We start from the raw sequence: 16,151 nt of genomic DNA, 5'->3' as shown, positions 1-16,151 counted from the left end.
AAAAAAATTTTTTTTAAGTAAAATAGAAATAAAGAGATAAACAGGATTAAAGAGAATGTGACAAATAAAAAAGATAGGCAAAGAAAATCCAACATATGTATAATAGGAAGACCCAAAGAAGAACATTAAAGCAAGCAAGGGAGCAGAACAAATACTAAGGATTGTAATTCAACAAATATTTCTTTAACAAAAAGTATTAAAAAAATTTTTTTAAAGTACTTGAAGTCAAACTCTCAAGAACATATCATGTACCTGTAAAAACTGACCCAGAATGGCCAATTACTAAGACATATTTTTGGTAAAACTAATAATATCTGAAGAAAAAAAGAATTATTTGGGTAGTGTAGATAAAAAGAACAAGAGACTTATAAAGGAAATAAGATGTCCATTAGACTTTGGTGGAATACCAGAAGGAAATGGAAAAAAAAAGTTGTTCAAAGAATAGCACATGAGCCAAGGATTTTATATCCCGCCAAACTGACTTTCAGATATTAAGACAGCAGATGAACCATCACTGACATGTAAAAAAATCAGACTATAATGCTCACAAGTCCCTCCTTAGGAGCCACTAGAGAATGAGCTTTAGTCAGAATGACTGGAGAGACATCAGCAAAGACTGTTGATGAATATTAAATAATGCTTGCTTGTAGAACTAAGAGTCTACAAGGGATGTAAGGGAGAGACTACAGTTTGTAAAGTACAACTCAGAAACACCAGGAAGAGAATGAAAAAAATATTAAAAATTGTAAACCATTTTCAGAATTATTTTGGTAGCAGATGATATCATGATTATGGTTATATATTATATATATGGGAAGAAGGAAATGAGTCATTACAAGATAGTTTACATCTTTCCTATCTTTGAGAACCAGGATTCTTGGTATGAAAAAGGAAATAGCAGATGTAAGATGGAAGGGGCTAAGCAACACTTATAGTTCCAAATTTGAATTGGGAATATCATTATGAACTCTTGAAGTATGTTATCTTAACATACACATATTGTTCCTTAGCTTTTGTCCACTGAAAAGCCCTAAAAACAATGACCAGTCCAGTAGCAATATATATCCTTATTTTTGCTGTGATCTTGAAATATTGCTGCCCATTAAAAGAAACCAAAACTCCTTAGAGAAATGGCTGGTTCCAGGTCTGGGCAGCAAGAGTTTGAGATGAGCCTGAGATGCAGTCATTACAGACAGCAAAAAAAAAAAAAATTTTTTTTTAATTTTTTTTTTTTTTTTTGAGACAGGGTCTCGCTCTGTCCTCAGGCTGGAGTGCAGTGGCACGACCATAGCTAACTGTAGCCTTGACTTCCTGGCCTCAAGCGATCCTCCTGCCTCAGTCCCCCAGGTAGCTGGGACTACAGGCATGCGCCACCACGCCCAGCTAATTTTTGTATTTTTTGTAGAGACAGAGTTTCACCATGTTGCCCAGGCTGGTCTCAAACTCCTGGGCTCAAGCGATCCACCCAACTCAGCTCCCCAAAGTGCTGAGATTACAGGTGTGAGCCACTGCACCCAGCCAAGGAAACTATTAAAGGTTTGTTAAAAAGGACTCAGGGCTGGGTGAGGTGGCTCACGCCTGTAATCCCAGCACTCTGGGAGGCCGAGGTGGGCGGATCACTTGAGGTCAGGAACTTGAGACCAGCCTGGCCAATATGGTAAAACCATCTCTACAAAAACTAGCTGGGCATGGTGGTGGGTGCTTGTAATCCCAGTTGCTCGGGAGGCTGAGACGGGAGAATCTCTTGAACCCGGGAAGTGGAGGCTGCAGTGAGCTGAAATCATGCCACTGCACTCCAGCCTGGGCAACAGGCGAGACTCTGTCTCCAAAAAAAAAAAAAAAAAAGAGGACTCAGGACCCAACCTAAAGACATTGCTGCTTTGCTGCTAGCCAATGACAGGGTAATTTGATCAAAAATAAGGAAAATAACTGCAAAGGAGTAAAATTAATCCAGTATGTCCAAACCCATAATAATTCAACCTCTCCTGCCACTCTCCACCAGAAAAACTCCTAATTGGTCATCTGTTGAGAACAGATGACCTCAATAGGGAATCAACTTTTTTTTGGAAAACTGCTTTTAAGAGAAGTAATGACAGAATTGGATTATCATCATTTGTAACCCATAATGAATTAAGAAGCTGAACACTGACCAATAATGGCTATTAATGAAATAAAAAGAACAATAATCAGACATTATGGGTCTCTTGATGAATAACACATTACCCACCACCTCTGAAGTAATCTTCCCCAAAATAATTAAACCTGACTCTTGTTAACCATCTAGGTTCAACCACCATAAACATGATTTCTAAATTCTGGTGGCAGTGTTATTAATACAGTAATTATACTCCAAAATGAGAGAAATAAAATTTGCAAATCATGTAGTCTGCAATGGTGCTCAAAATGACAACGTCATAATCCTTGATTTTTTTTTTTTTTTTTTTGAGATGGAGTCTCACTCTACCGCCCAGGCTGCAGTGCAGTGGGTTTTGAGATGGAGTCTCATTCTACCATCCAGGTTGAGGTGCAGTGGCACAATCTCGGCTCACTGCAACCTCCACCTCCTAGGTTCAAGCGGTTCTCCTGCCTCAGCCTCCCAAGTAGCTAGGATTACACCTGGCTAATTTTGTATTTTTAGTAGAGACGGGGTTTCACCATGTTGGCCAGGCTGGTCTCAAACTCCTGACCTCAAGTGATCTGCCTGCCTCGGCCTCCCAAAGTGCTGGGATTACAGGTTTGAGGCACCGTGCCTGGCCTAATCCTTAATTTTTAAATGATATTGAAGATCAGGAAAAACCACTGTAAATGACTATGCTGATACTGCTGGAAATTCTGGCATGTCATTGCCACATCTAATTAGAAGTGGATTAGGAAATTTTCATCATCATTAAAAACCAGCAATTATGAAATGTAGAATAAAGTAAGAAATTTGAAGTAGAACAGTACAAGATCTTAAAGCTGGAAGAGGACTTATAACAGGTCAATAAGGATTCCTAGGGATTCCAAAGATCTATATATCACTGCTAGTCCATATTTATTCCATTGTATTTCTATCTTGGAGATGAAAGGTCTGCAATTGTTATAAAAATACTTAGAAAGGAAAAGGATACATGAGTTTTTCCGGACAGAAACACTTTGACCACTAGCCTTTAGCAATTAAAGGCCAAAACTAAGGAATGAATATTGGCCCCAAAATGAAAATCTTTATATGCTAATGATCACATACAGTATACTAAGTTGTAAATATTAAATATTACTCACCGATTCTTTCTCCACAATGCGGTTCAGCATGACAACTGCTTTGGTCTTCTGCTGCCAAACCATAAGCCAGAAATGGCAGCATGTGTTAGGAAGTGGACCCTGTGAAGAGAGAGGAGAGAGAGCAGATGAGGGAAGCAGACAGAAAGAGCAAGGCTCCAGGAAGGCCTTGTTAAGTCTGCTCCTGGGATGTTACAAGACAGACAGCGGACGGGCTTATAAGAAGTAAACCAAGACTTCCAATCTACCTGATTTCAAACACAGGTCTGTGTTAGTTAGGATTTTTGGTTGTAAATGATCAAAACTGACTTTTATTTTCTCAGGCAAAAAAGGAATTGTGTAAGATATCAAGTGGCTTTCAGAGTTGAGGACTAGAGAGCCAAACTTGGGTAGGAACCAAGGGTTAAGGCACAAGCAAGGTCCTGCCCCAAAGAAAGTCAACCTGGGATGCTGCTCTTGATACCGTCACTACTATCCCCTTGCTTTTGCTGGCACTGCCATATGAAGGTGGCTATAGTATTCATGTACAATCTATAGGCAAATCAGAGACAAAATCACGAGTAGGAGTATCTGACTGATCATGTTCTAGCTGCAAAGAAGGTAGACCAAGGAAATTTCTGTCCTCTTCATCTTCTACAGCCAAGAGGATGTGCCTCCCACACATCATAGAAAATCCATGAGAAAAAAGTCTGTACCATCACTGGCCAGCCAACCAACTCAAGTCAACCACAAAAAGATTTCTAGAAAAAGTAGGAATCATTAAAGTACCTGAACCACAATGAAACTGTTAATCTACAAATGCACAGTATGTACGGCCTCAATGGAAGAGTATTGGGCAGAGTTAAAAAGGGGCAACAGTCCATGTTACAACAATGCCATGGGGATAAAAGCAAAATATTTCATGTATTTCCAATTGCTTTCACATTTTAATGATAGCATAGGGTAAAAGGAAGAACTAATAAGAGATGAAAAGCCTATGTACAAATTTTAACGAGTTTTAAATGAGAAGGTTAAAATGAGATGTAGTTTTGCTACACCTAAAATAACTCTGAACATGCATTCAACTCACATGGAATGTAGCAGAGTGGTATGAGTTAGGGGCAGAGTCAGGAGTGGGGGCTAGGGCTGCCCAGAGCTTCAGACCCACATACAACAAAGGGGTTAAAGTGGTTCTAGACTAAAAGCATTTTTTATTTTTTGAGATGGTGTCTCTGTCACCCGGGCTAGAGTGCAGTGTCACGATCTCAGCTCACTGCAACCTCCACTTCCCAGGTTCAAGAGATTCTCCTGCCTAAGCCTCCCACGGAGCTGGAATTATAGGCACCTGCCACCACACCTGGCTAAATTTTGGATTTTTAGTAGAGACAGGGTTTCACCATGTTGGCCAGGTTGGTCTCGAACTCCTGACCTCAAGTGATCCACCTGCCTCAGCCTCCCAAAGTGCTGGGATTACAGGTGTCAGCCATGGTGCCCAGCTGACTAAAAGCATCTTTAGGCCTGGTGTACTCCTTGGTATGTAGCAGATACTCAATAAATATTACTTAAATGAATAAACCAAGGTTAAGTTGTAAAAATGCTAGAAGTCTACTGAGGATCCTGACAAACTACAACCTAATATTTGAGAGTAGCGTTTTCCTCACTCAACTTATTTTTCTATTACTTGATCTACTTCCAAAACAAAACATAGTCTAAAGGTAAAAACAGCAATGAGGAAATCCCCAGTAAAATGAATACCTTTTTCTTTAATTAGGGAAAAAAAAAAATGGATGTAGCAATTTGCCAGTGAGGTTACTCCTTAGTGTATATACACAATCACAACCCATGCCATTCCACTGGTGATTCTAAAGACTAAATAATAAACAGGAACACAGCTGGAGTCTTGCTCTGTTGCCCAGGCTGGAGTGCAATGGCACGACCTTGGCTCACTGCAACCTCTGCCTCCTGGATTCAAGCAATTCTCCCTCCCTCAGCCTCCTGAGTAGTTGGGATTACAGGCGTGCACCACCATGCCCGGCTAACTTTTGTATTTTTAGTAGAGACGGGGTTTTACCATGTTGGCCAGGCTGGTCTCAAACTCCTGACCTCAGGTGATCCACCTGCCTCAGCCTCCCCAAGTGCTGGGATTACAGGCGTTGAGCCACTACGCCCAGCCATAGGTTTTTAAATCAGAGGAACAGAGATTCACATCTCAGCTCTTCCATTTACCAGCAATGCTACCAATGTTCTTCATCTGCAAAACAGACATAATACACCAAGGAGGTGACTTTTAAAAAAATACTAATTCATAAAACTCAGAAGAAAAAGATGACTGAAGTAATAATCTACAAAGGACAATCAGAAGAGCTGGGTTATTGCATCTCTAGTTTTCTGTATCCTCCATTCCAAACAACCTGCTAGATGCAAGGCCAAGAGCTAGACTGAGATGCAGTCTTGGCTCTTTAAGAGCTTGCAAAGGTGGCAAGGAGAAGTACTTGTATGACTAATGGACACAGTTAAGTAGCACAAGAGTATGGGTAAATTAAACCATCAGGTCTTAGGGAGCAGGAAAGGCTGGGAAGGAAACTACAGAAGAGCCTCGAAAAAGGTCCTAATACAGAGAGGGAATGCAGAAGAATGGGAGGGAGTTAGGGTCCATCCAGGCCCCCCAAGCATAAGGCAAAGTGCATGAAAGTTTAGGGCATATTTGGGAAAAGACAAATAGATCAGTGAGGTAGAAGTGGAGGGATGTAGTTGGTGACTACACCACTAGAGTGACAGGGATGGTGCCAAGGGGAGACCTTAAAAAGCTGCTGCAACAGGACAGGTGTAATTGAAGAGAGCTCTGAAAAAAGGGAGGGGCAACAGAAGATCAGAAAGAACTTGGCAGACAATGAGGACAGTTTCAATCCCAATGAGAAAAATAGGGAGGCAGCTACCTTGGTAAAAAAGATAGAGAACATGCAGGCTTTGAAATCCAGTAAAAATATCCAATAGAGACCTGAAAAACACAGAGAGGAATTCAGGAGAGAAGAAAAAGCCAGACACAGGCTTCTGAGTTCTCTCATTAAATGCGCAGGGCTCCTTCAGGACACACACAGAGACAAGAAGTTCAAAAACAATTACTAGGAGGCTGGGCACGGTGGCTCACCCCTGTAATCCCAGCACTTTGGGAGGCCAAGACAGGTGGATCATCTGAGGCCAGGAGTTTGAGACCAGCCTGAGCAACATGGTGAAACCTTGTCTCTACTAAAAATACAGAAATTAGCTGGGAGTGGTGGTGAGCACCTGTAATCCCAGCTACTTGGGAGGCTGAAGCACGAGAATCACTTGAACCCAGGAGGCGGAGGTTGTAGTGAGCTGAGATCGCATCACTGCACTCCAGGCTGGGCAACAGAGTGAGACTCCATCTCAAAAAAAAAAAAAAAAAAAAAAGAAAGTTATTTAATGTCTCTGGATCTCCTTAGATTCCTCGTGTACAAAATAAAGGTAATACTATTTACCACAGAGGGTTGTCCTAAGGTTTAAATTATACAAAGCATGTAAAAACACCATTACAAAATTTTTAACTGTTATTATTTCCTACTATAATGTAAAATTCATAAAATTCATAATAGGGTTTTTATGAAAGTCTGTTTTATTTAAACAATGCCTGCCACAGAGTAGGTCTCAGTAAGTCTTTGCTGGGTGAGTGAATACCCAGTGAAATGCTGGCACCAAGATTCCAGCACGGGTACCATGACAGTAGTCTACCCTATCTCAGGTTACAAAGGTTGAAAACCATGGTCTTAAAGGGCTGTAGTGCAGACTGGAGGAAAAAAAAAAAAAAGCTAATTTAGAATCTTAAGACCTATGTTTTTAAGAACTAAGAAGAGAACAAAAAACCAGTAAGTGATAATGGAGAAGAACAGTACAGAGGGAGAAAGGGTTGTGATAAGGGATCTAGGGTGGTAATTCTTCTGTTTTTAAATGTAATTAGTTGTCCCTCAATATACACAAGGGACTGGCTCCAGGACCCAACCTGCCCCCCACCCACTGCAGTATACCAAAATCCACACATGTCCAAGCCCCACTGGTGGCCCTGTAGAACCTGCAGATACAAAGAGTCAGCCCTCCGTATGCATGGATTTCACATCCCATGAATACCGTATTTCCGACCCGTTTTTGGTTGAAAAAAATTTGCCTGTAAGTGGACTAGTACAGTTCAACCCTGTATGGTTCAAGGGTCAACTGTAGGTATTTCAAACAGAAAATAAAATTTTTAACTCTAAATAGTAGTTTAAAATACAAATGCACATAAAAAAAAACTTCCAATATTACAGAAAGGAAGAAAATGGAAAATTAAAGTCTCTATTCCCAAGCTCCAAAAATTATTACTAATGGTATATGTATGATTAACTTATTTAACCAGTCCCTTACAGATTGCTTGAGTCTGATGCGTTAAAATAAGACCGCAATGAACATGATCACTTATTTTTTTTTTTTTTTTTGGACAGTTTTGCTCTTTCGCTCAGGCTGGAGTGCAGTGGCACTATCTTGCCTCACTGCCACCTCCACCTCCCGGGTTCAAGTGATTCTCCTGCCTCAGACTCCTGGGTAGCTGGGATTATAGGTACCCGCCACCATGCCCAGCTAATTTTTGTATTTTTAGTAGAGATGGGGTTTCGCCGTGTTGGCCAGGCTGGTCTCAAACTCCTGATCTCAGGTGATCCATCTGCCTCAGCCTCCCAAAGTGCTGGGATTACAACAGGTGTGAGCCACCGCGCCTGGCCGATCACATATATCTTTATGTCTGACTGTATTTCTCTAAGTAGACTTTCTTGGTCGGTCAGAGTATTTGAACACTGAGTATTATACACTTTGAAATCTCTCCTGTTCTGACAGGTGAAAGGCCCATTCCCTGGTTACTGAATGAATGAAGCATTTCTTCATGTGCAAAGTGTCCACCTTTGATTCTTTGAACTAGGAGTTTATGTCCTTTGCCAGTTTTTTCCATAGGCTGTTTTTTTTCTTTTTGACTTGCAGGAGCTGTATGTACTACCTCAAGTAAAAAATGCATTTTAGTTTCCTGTGAATTGATGTAGTATAATAGCTCATAGTTACATTAATCTGCATATCTTTTTACTTATCAAATATTTTTCTCTTTCAAATAAGTCACTCTGATTTAAGTTATGTTTTCAAAAATCTCAAATATTATGGTATATCTTTTGAATATTTAAAAATCTTTAGGGGGAAAGACAGCCCTGTTGATAATCAAGTCTTTATTACTTGATGAATGATGAATAAAGAGTAGCTGTGGATACACAAAAATCTCTCCTACTATCTCAGAATGGAAGGAAGAATCATGCTTGCACACAGGTGTGGCTGATGCGCTCAGAGGCACCTGGGCAGAAGGCCACAGGGAGCACAAGGCCTTGCGGCTGGGCCTCTAGAGCACCTGGTCTCAGCACCCGCTCAGGTCCTTGAAGACGACCAGACACCATCCAGGGCTTAGTGTACTCTCTGAAGATATATGCGAGGCAGGGGGAGCTACAGAAGAGCTGTCCAGGGCCTCTGGTTTTGCCACAGGGTATGGGAAGAGAAAAGAAGACGCTAAGAAGCATAAGCAGCGCTCTGTGTCAGATATAATGGAAGGAACACAATCTGCCAAAGAACTGGCCTAAGCCATTTCATAAGAATTTTCCTTCACAGAACGTGTAATATCAAAAATAACTTGCCTTTTATCTTAAATACTCAAAGCTTCAAAACCTTATAATGTCCATAATTCATTACATCGTCAAAAAAAAACTGAAATACCATTTCATTTCCAAAAGAAGTCAAGATATACTTTTACCTATGATTTAAAGCAGAACAAGCACAAACACATCATTTTCAGACATTTGCATGGTATCGTACTACTTGCCTGTGTTAAGATGTAACTCCTTTGTGCCTCTTCTATGTCAACTAAACTGGCATTAATATAATCATTCTCAGCATTTTGCAGTTTAACACGACTGTGATCATCTGAAAATAGAGAATGATAAACCACAACTGTCATTTCAAAATTACTGTTTTTATCTTCATATTAATATTCTAGGTATTTATAAAAAGATAGAAGAAATAAGAAAAATGAATTAGCATCATAAGAGAGTTGAGACAAATCCTAAACTATTCTCTACTTTTTTTGTAAGGAGTATAAAATGCAATCTTGTTTATTACTATAGTGCTGGAAAGGAAGCACTTCTGTTTGTAGCACATTAGCCATTGTGACTTGAAAAATCAACCACAAGTAAACATAGTTAAATGAATAAAGTACTTACCTTCCTAAAAGTAAAAGGATCATTCAGATTCTTGGTACCTAAGAATTGATTGGTCTACCTACAAAACGATAACTGGTCTCAAATAGATGAGACTAGATTTCCAAGGTTACTATATTTCAACCTCTTCATTTCTCAACAGATAAGAATTCCACTATATTTAAATAAATTTTAGCACTGAACTGTGTTTAGGTTAAATGCTGAAAATATTTAAAGACAGTTGGAATATTCCAACTGTATTCTTTAAAAGACCACTGAAGATACTTCACTACTTAGACTCTGTTAACAGTTTAGAGATATTTCTAGTTTTTAAAAGTAAAAATCTCATAGATTGAGAATTTATGCTAATTTAAATATGTGAAATACAAAATGTGACCTTATACATTTAGATGGGAAAGCAAGAGAAGCATGACACCAGGAGAAAAAGCCCAAGAATTAACTCAGAATCCTCAACACACAACTGCCAGATGCATATCACTGAATTATAAAACTAAAAACATGGTGTTTGATGTTTAACTCTAGAGAATGCATACTATTACAAGTTGTCCCTCTCAAAGAAATCCATACTAAGTAGCCAGTCTCTCCTTACTTTTAAATGAAAAAACTGTTTATATTATCTCCATATGAAAGAAAATGTAAAATGGCTTTAGTTTCACACATCAATTTATCTGAGATGTTTCTGCTGGACTGAACCCAAGACCTCTGTAAATATTACATGTCATTTGCCAACAGGAAAAACTAAGATCTTGTTATAGTAAATCACATATACTAGTGTTCTCGGAAAGATGATGTCAACAAGCACTTTTTTTAAAAATCACTTTTTTTTAAAACAGTTTAATCACCCTTTAACTGTTATATTATGTAAAATAGTAAAAAGGTCAGCAACCTAATTAAAATAAAGACCACACATCTCCTAGACAACATACCAAAAAAAGAAAGCCTGGTTTTAGAAAACTACATGATTTTAAAATTAAAGTTCCACTAAAATATCACACCAAAGGAATGTATTTCCTCATGTTGTAATCACAGAAAGAACACTAACCAAAGGCTACTCACATCTATTGCACAACTGAAAACAGCCATTTAGCTAACATGCGGTAGGAATCCATAAAACCCGGGAAGGTCCACCTCACAGGGTGCTGGGAATCTGGTTACCCCACATGGCACCACCCCACACCCTTGCCCAGCTATGCAGGAAGTAAACCTAGAGAAAGACCTTCAGCCAGAGTATTTGATACCTCACCCTCAGGACTCTGAACTAAAATTCACTGCTATTTTCCTTCTATCTGTAAAATATGCACCAGGTGTTACCTCAATGCTCTATAAGCACAGTAACCACACACCAGAAAAACCCAGATCCAGTCCTGGGAGGCAGCAGGGAGGAGGGCACTACCTGCAGGGCACTGGGTCTGCAGGGCTCAGCCCCTGGCAGTGGCCTCGCTTCCTGTTTAACATTAATATACAGAGTCAACAAAAGCAAAGGAACAGTGAATTTTCTCAGGAAAATTTTTTTTTTATTTTGTTATCAGATAATACTAAAAAAGAAAGGTAATCCTTGGGAAAACTCTATAGCTATTTAGAACTGACTACAAATGTTATTTGAGCCTGTATTTTCTTCTCAAGGCTGATTAAAAACAAAACTCAAATACCTACATCACTAGATATTATTTTAATTCTTCTGTTCTTTTAAGAAAAACACATACGGGGGGGAGGGGGGAGGGATAGCATTGGGAGATATACCTAATGCTAGATGATGAGTTAGTGGGTGCAGCGCACCAGCATGGCACATGTATACATATGTAACTAACCTGCACAATGTGCACATGTACCCTAAAACTTAAAGTATAATAAAAAAAAAAAAAGAAAAACACATACGAAGGAAAAATGAAAAACAATTTAAAAAGGAAGAAATATTAAAGCAAAAAGGAGAAATAAAACTTTAAAATAAGTTTAAAATACATTAAAATTATAAAAACAAAAATTGAAAAAGATTAATATAAAATAAAAAGTATATATAACTTTTTGATTTTGAAGAGGCAGTAGAGAAAAAAATAACTAAAACACATCACCTTAAAATAACTATTGCAAAAGATTGTGAATATACACATTTCAGGAAGTGAAACTATCAAAGCCTCTTTATGAGAAACTGTGACTTCATAATTTATACTCTTTAGTGATGATAACAAAGAAGGGCACTGCCTCTTCTCCAATTAAGGATCACAACACACGGTCTCGAGTTTGTGAGAGCATACACAGGTTCCCTTAACAACCTGAGTCACAGGTCTCTTTTCCTGGCCCAGATACTATCAGTCAGCCCCAAATCTGTAAACTAATCATTAAGAAACAAACTTTTGACTTCTGAATGAGAACACACAGAAAGGTACATCCTTTCTCCTCTTCCATAGGAACCTCTGAAATGAGATTATCATAACAGCAGCATCCCATAACCTTTGGGCTGTATAAGTAAGTCCCAAAGCCCACTATACTTTACCATCCTTATAAGTCTGGTTATCTCACCCTTTCCTCTTTTAAAGGATCCAGTAAAGGGAGAAAAATGAAGATAGTTCAAACTCTTTTGCATGGGATACCACAAAAGCAACCAAACCACACTTCACAGGAAATCTTATTTCTCAACCTCTACTAGCACTAGTAGCAGAACTATCAAGAACATACACTTTTTTTTCTACAGGCATCATCTGCCTTAATTCTTGTCACTGAGTAAATGAAGAAATGTAATACCCAAACAGAACTGTGGTTTATAACTTGGATTAAAATTAAGCCAATTTCTGACAAGGAGTCCCTTCACCTCCTACCCTCAAACAGCATGTTTTCTGAGAAACAGCTCCACCTCTCAAGAAATGACTAGTGCTAGCTGTGGCTGTGCTGACAATACAGATTAGTTTCCTCTTTCAATACTGTCATCATAAGCCTTAAAAAAAAAAAAAAACAACCCACAGGTTTCACCAAATATATCATTATTGTAAAGACATCTCCTTTTGGAAAGTTTTCCAGGTCAAACAGAAAGGAGAATTCGTATTCATTGTAACTGGTTACAATTCATCCTGAACAGGTTAAATCACAGCAAAGATCAAGCATCCTTAACTTACAAGTCAGGCAAGAAGATGACCAATTCTAATAGTACAGCGTGAACCAGCGACTTTTCCCCTTTAGATTTTCCCATTCTCAACTAAGGGTAATCAGTACGTTTTCAAACAGTGATGTCCAAGAACTCAAAGCATTTTCTAGATTTGTCAACTCTCTTCAATCCTGCAAGTAAAATAGTCGAACAACAAATATTATGCATTCTCTCTCATAAATCGAGGAATGAACCAAAAACAAAGCTGGCACTGAACACCAGGTCACCATATACTCCCCCATATTAATGGAGAATACAAACTTTAGTACACATAGAATATTAACATTTCAATTGTTTGCTCTGCAAAGAAAATTCTACTTGATGAAAGGTTTCCAATTGACCACAAAACCAACCAGAACCACTGTCTAGAACCATTTGGTGCCTACGACATGTCAGGTTTGTGTGACACTCATCATTGGGTCACCTCTCTCAGTCCTCACAGCCCTATGAAGTGCATATGAATATGGATCACACCCATCGCACTGTCACTCAGGGAAGTCAAGTCATCACAAGTGTAACACACTAGAGCACAAAAATGAAACCTAGACTTGTGCAATTTAAGAGATTACCTATTTCCTGCATTCTGCATTCCATGTCTCCCTGATCCATCCAGTTGGTGCCTTTACCATCCTTTCCATACATCCTAAATTCTTGCTGACATCACCTTTCACGTTGCTCTCCACTCGGGTGTGATTTCCAACTCCTCTCTCACATAAACCCCACTTCTGTGACGATGCAGTCCATGACATATCTTCTCTAACTAGACGCTTTGATGGAATGCCTCCATGATGAACTGGTCTGTTCCCTGCACTGAATACTTTCAGCAATCATACACAATTTTTAGTCAACAAACATTTTAACCTATAGGGATCTAAAGGTAAGACATTATTTGTTTGAAGCTTTTAAAAAGGAAAAAAGAAATTATATTAAACCGTGACTCTGAGTACTGATACTTTATTGCATAAAATATTGTGGGAAGGAGCTTGAGTAGTTGCTACCTGAATAGGCCTAGTGAGTTCAGCAGGAAGGGGAAATTCCAGCAGAGGGCACATCATAAAGAGGAATGAAAGGGAATGGTGTAGCGTGCAGGACTGGCAAATTCAGAAAGGCTGACGAGCTAGCTAGAGAGGGCTCCCCAAACACATTAAGGGCAGACCCTGAAGGGCATGTGGGCTGTGCTATAGGCACAGGCTCTGGACAGGGCCCCAATGAAGTTCTTTAAAGGACTGGTATAAACACATTTGATTTTCATGAAAATAACTCTCAGCAGCATATAAGATGGACTGAACAAAGAAGAAGGCAACTTCATACACCAATACACTGAAAGCTTAATCAAGAGGTGATGAGGCCTGAATCAAGTAGTGGCGGTGGGAATGAAAAGAGTATTTCCAAGGTAGCACCATCACAACTTTGCTAATAGAGTATACGTTGTTTAGGAAACATTTGGTAAGTTCAACCTTTTCCAAACAATAGTTTACTGTCCTTGAAATCATCAGTGTCTTTCAACCCATCATGATTTCAACATCCTAAACTTGACAGGACAATGTCACTAATTAAATTCTGATTCCACAAATCTCCTAATTGAAAAAGTCCTCTTTAATCTGTCCCCAAGAGTCTGCAATGAAAAGAATACCTGAGAAATGTCTTTACAAAATAGGTAAAATTCATTAGTTTGGAAAACAGACATTCTTCCTCTTTGGTAACCTGTATAAAATAAGACATACTAATCTTCACTTTAAAATAATCAGTAAGTATCTCGCCATTTTTTTTTTTTTTTTTTTGAGACGGAGTTTCGCTCTTGTTGCCCAGGCTGGAGTGCAATGGTGCGATCTCAGTTCACCACAACCTCCACCTCCTGGGTTCAAGCAATTCTCCTGCCTCAGCCTCCTGAGTAGCTGGGATTACAGGCATGTGCCACCACGCCCAGCTAATTTTGTATTTTTAGCAGAGACGGGGTTTCTCCATGTTGGTCAGGCTGGTCTTGAACTCTCGACCTCAGGTGATCCACCTGCCTCGGCCTCCCAAAGTGTTGGGATTACAGGAGTGAGCCACGGCGCTCAGCAGTATTGCACCATTTTCTTTGAAACTCAGACTCTCCGCTTCTAGGAGAGTTAGAGCCTAAACAAATTGAAGGTGGAGGGACTTAGGGGAAAAGATTTAACTTTCATCACATCCAAAGACCCATGAGACACCATGCAAACAATGCGGACCAAATATCTATATTGGTGATATAGCAATAAGCATAACTAAGTAAAGTATATGAGTAATAAATGCTAAGAAAAAAGATAGAGTAACGGGACTCACAGCGCTGGGGAGAGGGGCAGGTTGCAATTCTAAACAGGGTGGTCAGGATGGGCCTTGTGGCTGACCACCCAGGTGGGTCACATGTAAGCACAGATGTGGAAGGGGTCAGTCTCACGGATATTTTAGTTAACAGTGTTCCAAGCACAGAGAACGGCGAATGACTTAAGGTGGTACATACCTAACATGTCTGAGGGACATGAAGAATGTGGCTGGAGCCACGGGGACAAAGGGGAGAGAAGCAGTCTGCAGTTTAGGTTTGGAGAGTCAAGAAATCCTGTACTGATTCATTTCTCCTAAATTTGACTGTCAGGGAAAAAGGACTGCTACTTCCATTTTCTCAGCGGGCCTACCTAGTAGAGTGTGATAACAATTTAAGTCAGCAGGTATTCAAACATTGTTTATATGATGAATTCCAGAAGATTTTCACATATTCAAATTCCTACACCTGCTAGAATTCTGTTAGAATGACAAATCACTATCAACCCATTCTGAACCATAAGCAGGAAATGAAATGACATTAACTGACTTTCTTAAGCGTAAACTAATTCGGCAGAAAGGAAAAGCACAGAAACCTTCAGGACTTCTTAGTACAGGTACCTGGAATTTTGCGACGCAGATGAAAAACATGGGTGAGGGGAGTTTGAGGGATCTAAAGATGTGGATTCTGATCTCTCTTTTGGCTCTACCAACCTACATGATTTCAGACATAGTCATGATTTCCCAGAAAAGGGTGACTACTACTTGAGAAACACTATCAGCATCCCAGTCGCCGACAGTCCTATGATAAGGGGCACTCTGGGGTCTGTTTTCTTGTCTGTCAAAATCAGTGGCTCGAATGGACCAGTCCTTCTCGATTATTTTCACTGACAAACCCTCCTTAATACCCTAAGAGGGTATTAAAGTACAAAATTCCTTGGTAATTCCTATTTTACCTTAAACATTTAAAGGAATTTCAAAATTCTATTTGATCATGTATCTGTATTTTAATTTAGAAACAACCACACCCTCACCCCAATCCCGAGTACAGCTGACTGTCCTGGACTCCAAGCACTCCCCCACTGCACGTTTCCACAGCTCCCTCCACCCAGCGTAAGTGCTCTAGGGCAGACCAGCCCACCCAAGGTGCTGTGGCTTTTAAGAGGGGCCTCTTAGGGCAAGATTCTGATCAGCTCCTGCTGGCG

General features: G+C 39.6%; 1 protein-coding gene across 10 annotated transcripts in view; it reads right to left on the bottom strand.

Annotated features, from left to right (window-relative positions):
- PTPN2 (protein tyrosine phosphatase non-receptor type 2) overlaps positions 1–16,151 on the bottom strand; it is a 98,086-nt gene that overhangs the window by 43,643 nt on the left and 38,292 nt on the right. For all 10 annotated transcript variants that reach the window (XM_054671731.2, XM_001171536.7, XM_009433615.5 and 7 more), the window contains 2 exons: positions 9,137–9,237; positions 3,262–3,360 (listed from right to left, as the gene is read on the bottom strand). In XM_054671731.2, coding sequence (XP_054527706.1) covers positions 3,262–3,360; positions 9,137–9,237 — 200 coding nt within the window. The remainder of the gene's footprint in view (positions 1–3,261; positions 3,361–9,136; positions 9,238–16,151) is intronic.

This window comes from Pan troglodytes, chromosome 17 (assembly GCF_028858775.2).
Source record: "Pan troglodytes isolate AG18354 chromosome 17, NHGRI_mPanTro3-v2.0_pri, whole genome shotgun sequence".
NCBI lineage: Eukaryota > Metazoa > Chordata > Mammalia > Primates > Hominidae > Pan > Pan troglodytes.
This window is presented reverse-complemented; position numbering and strand designations above follow the sequence as displayed.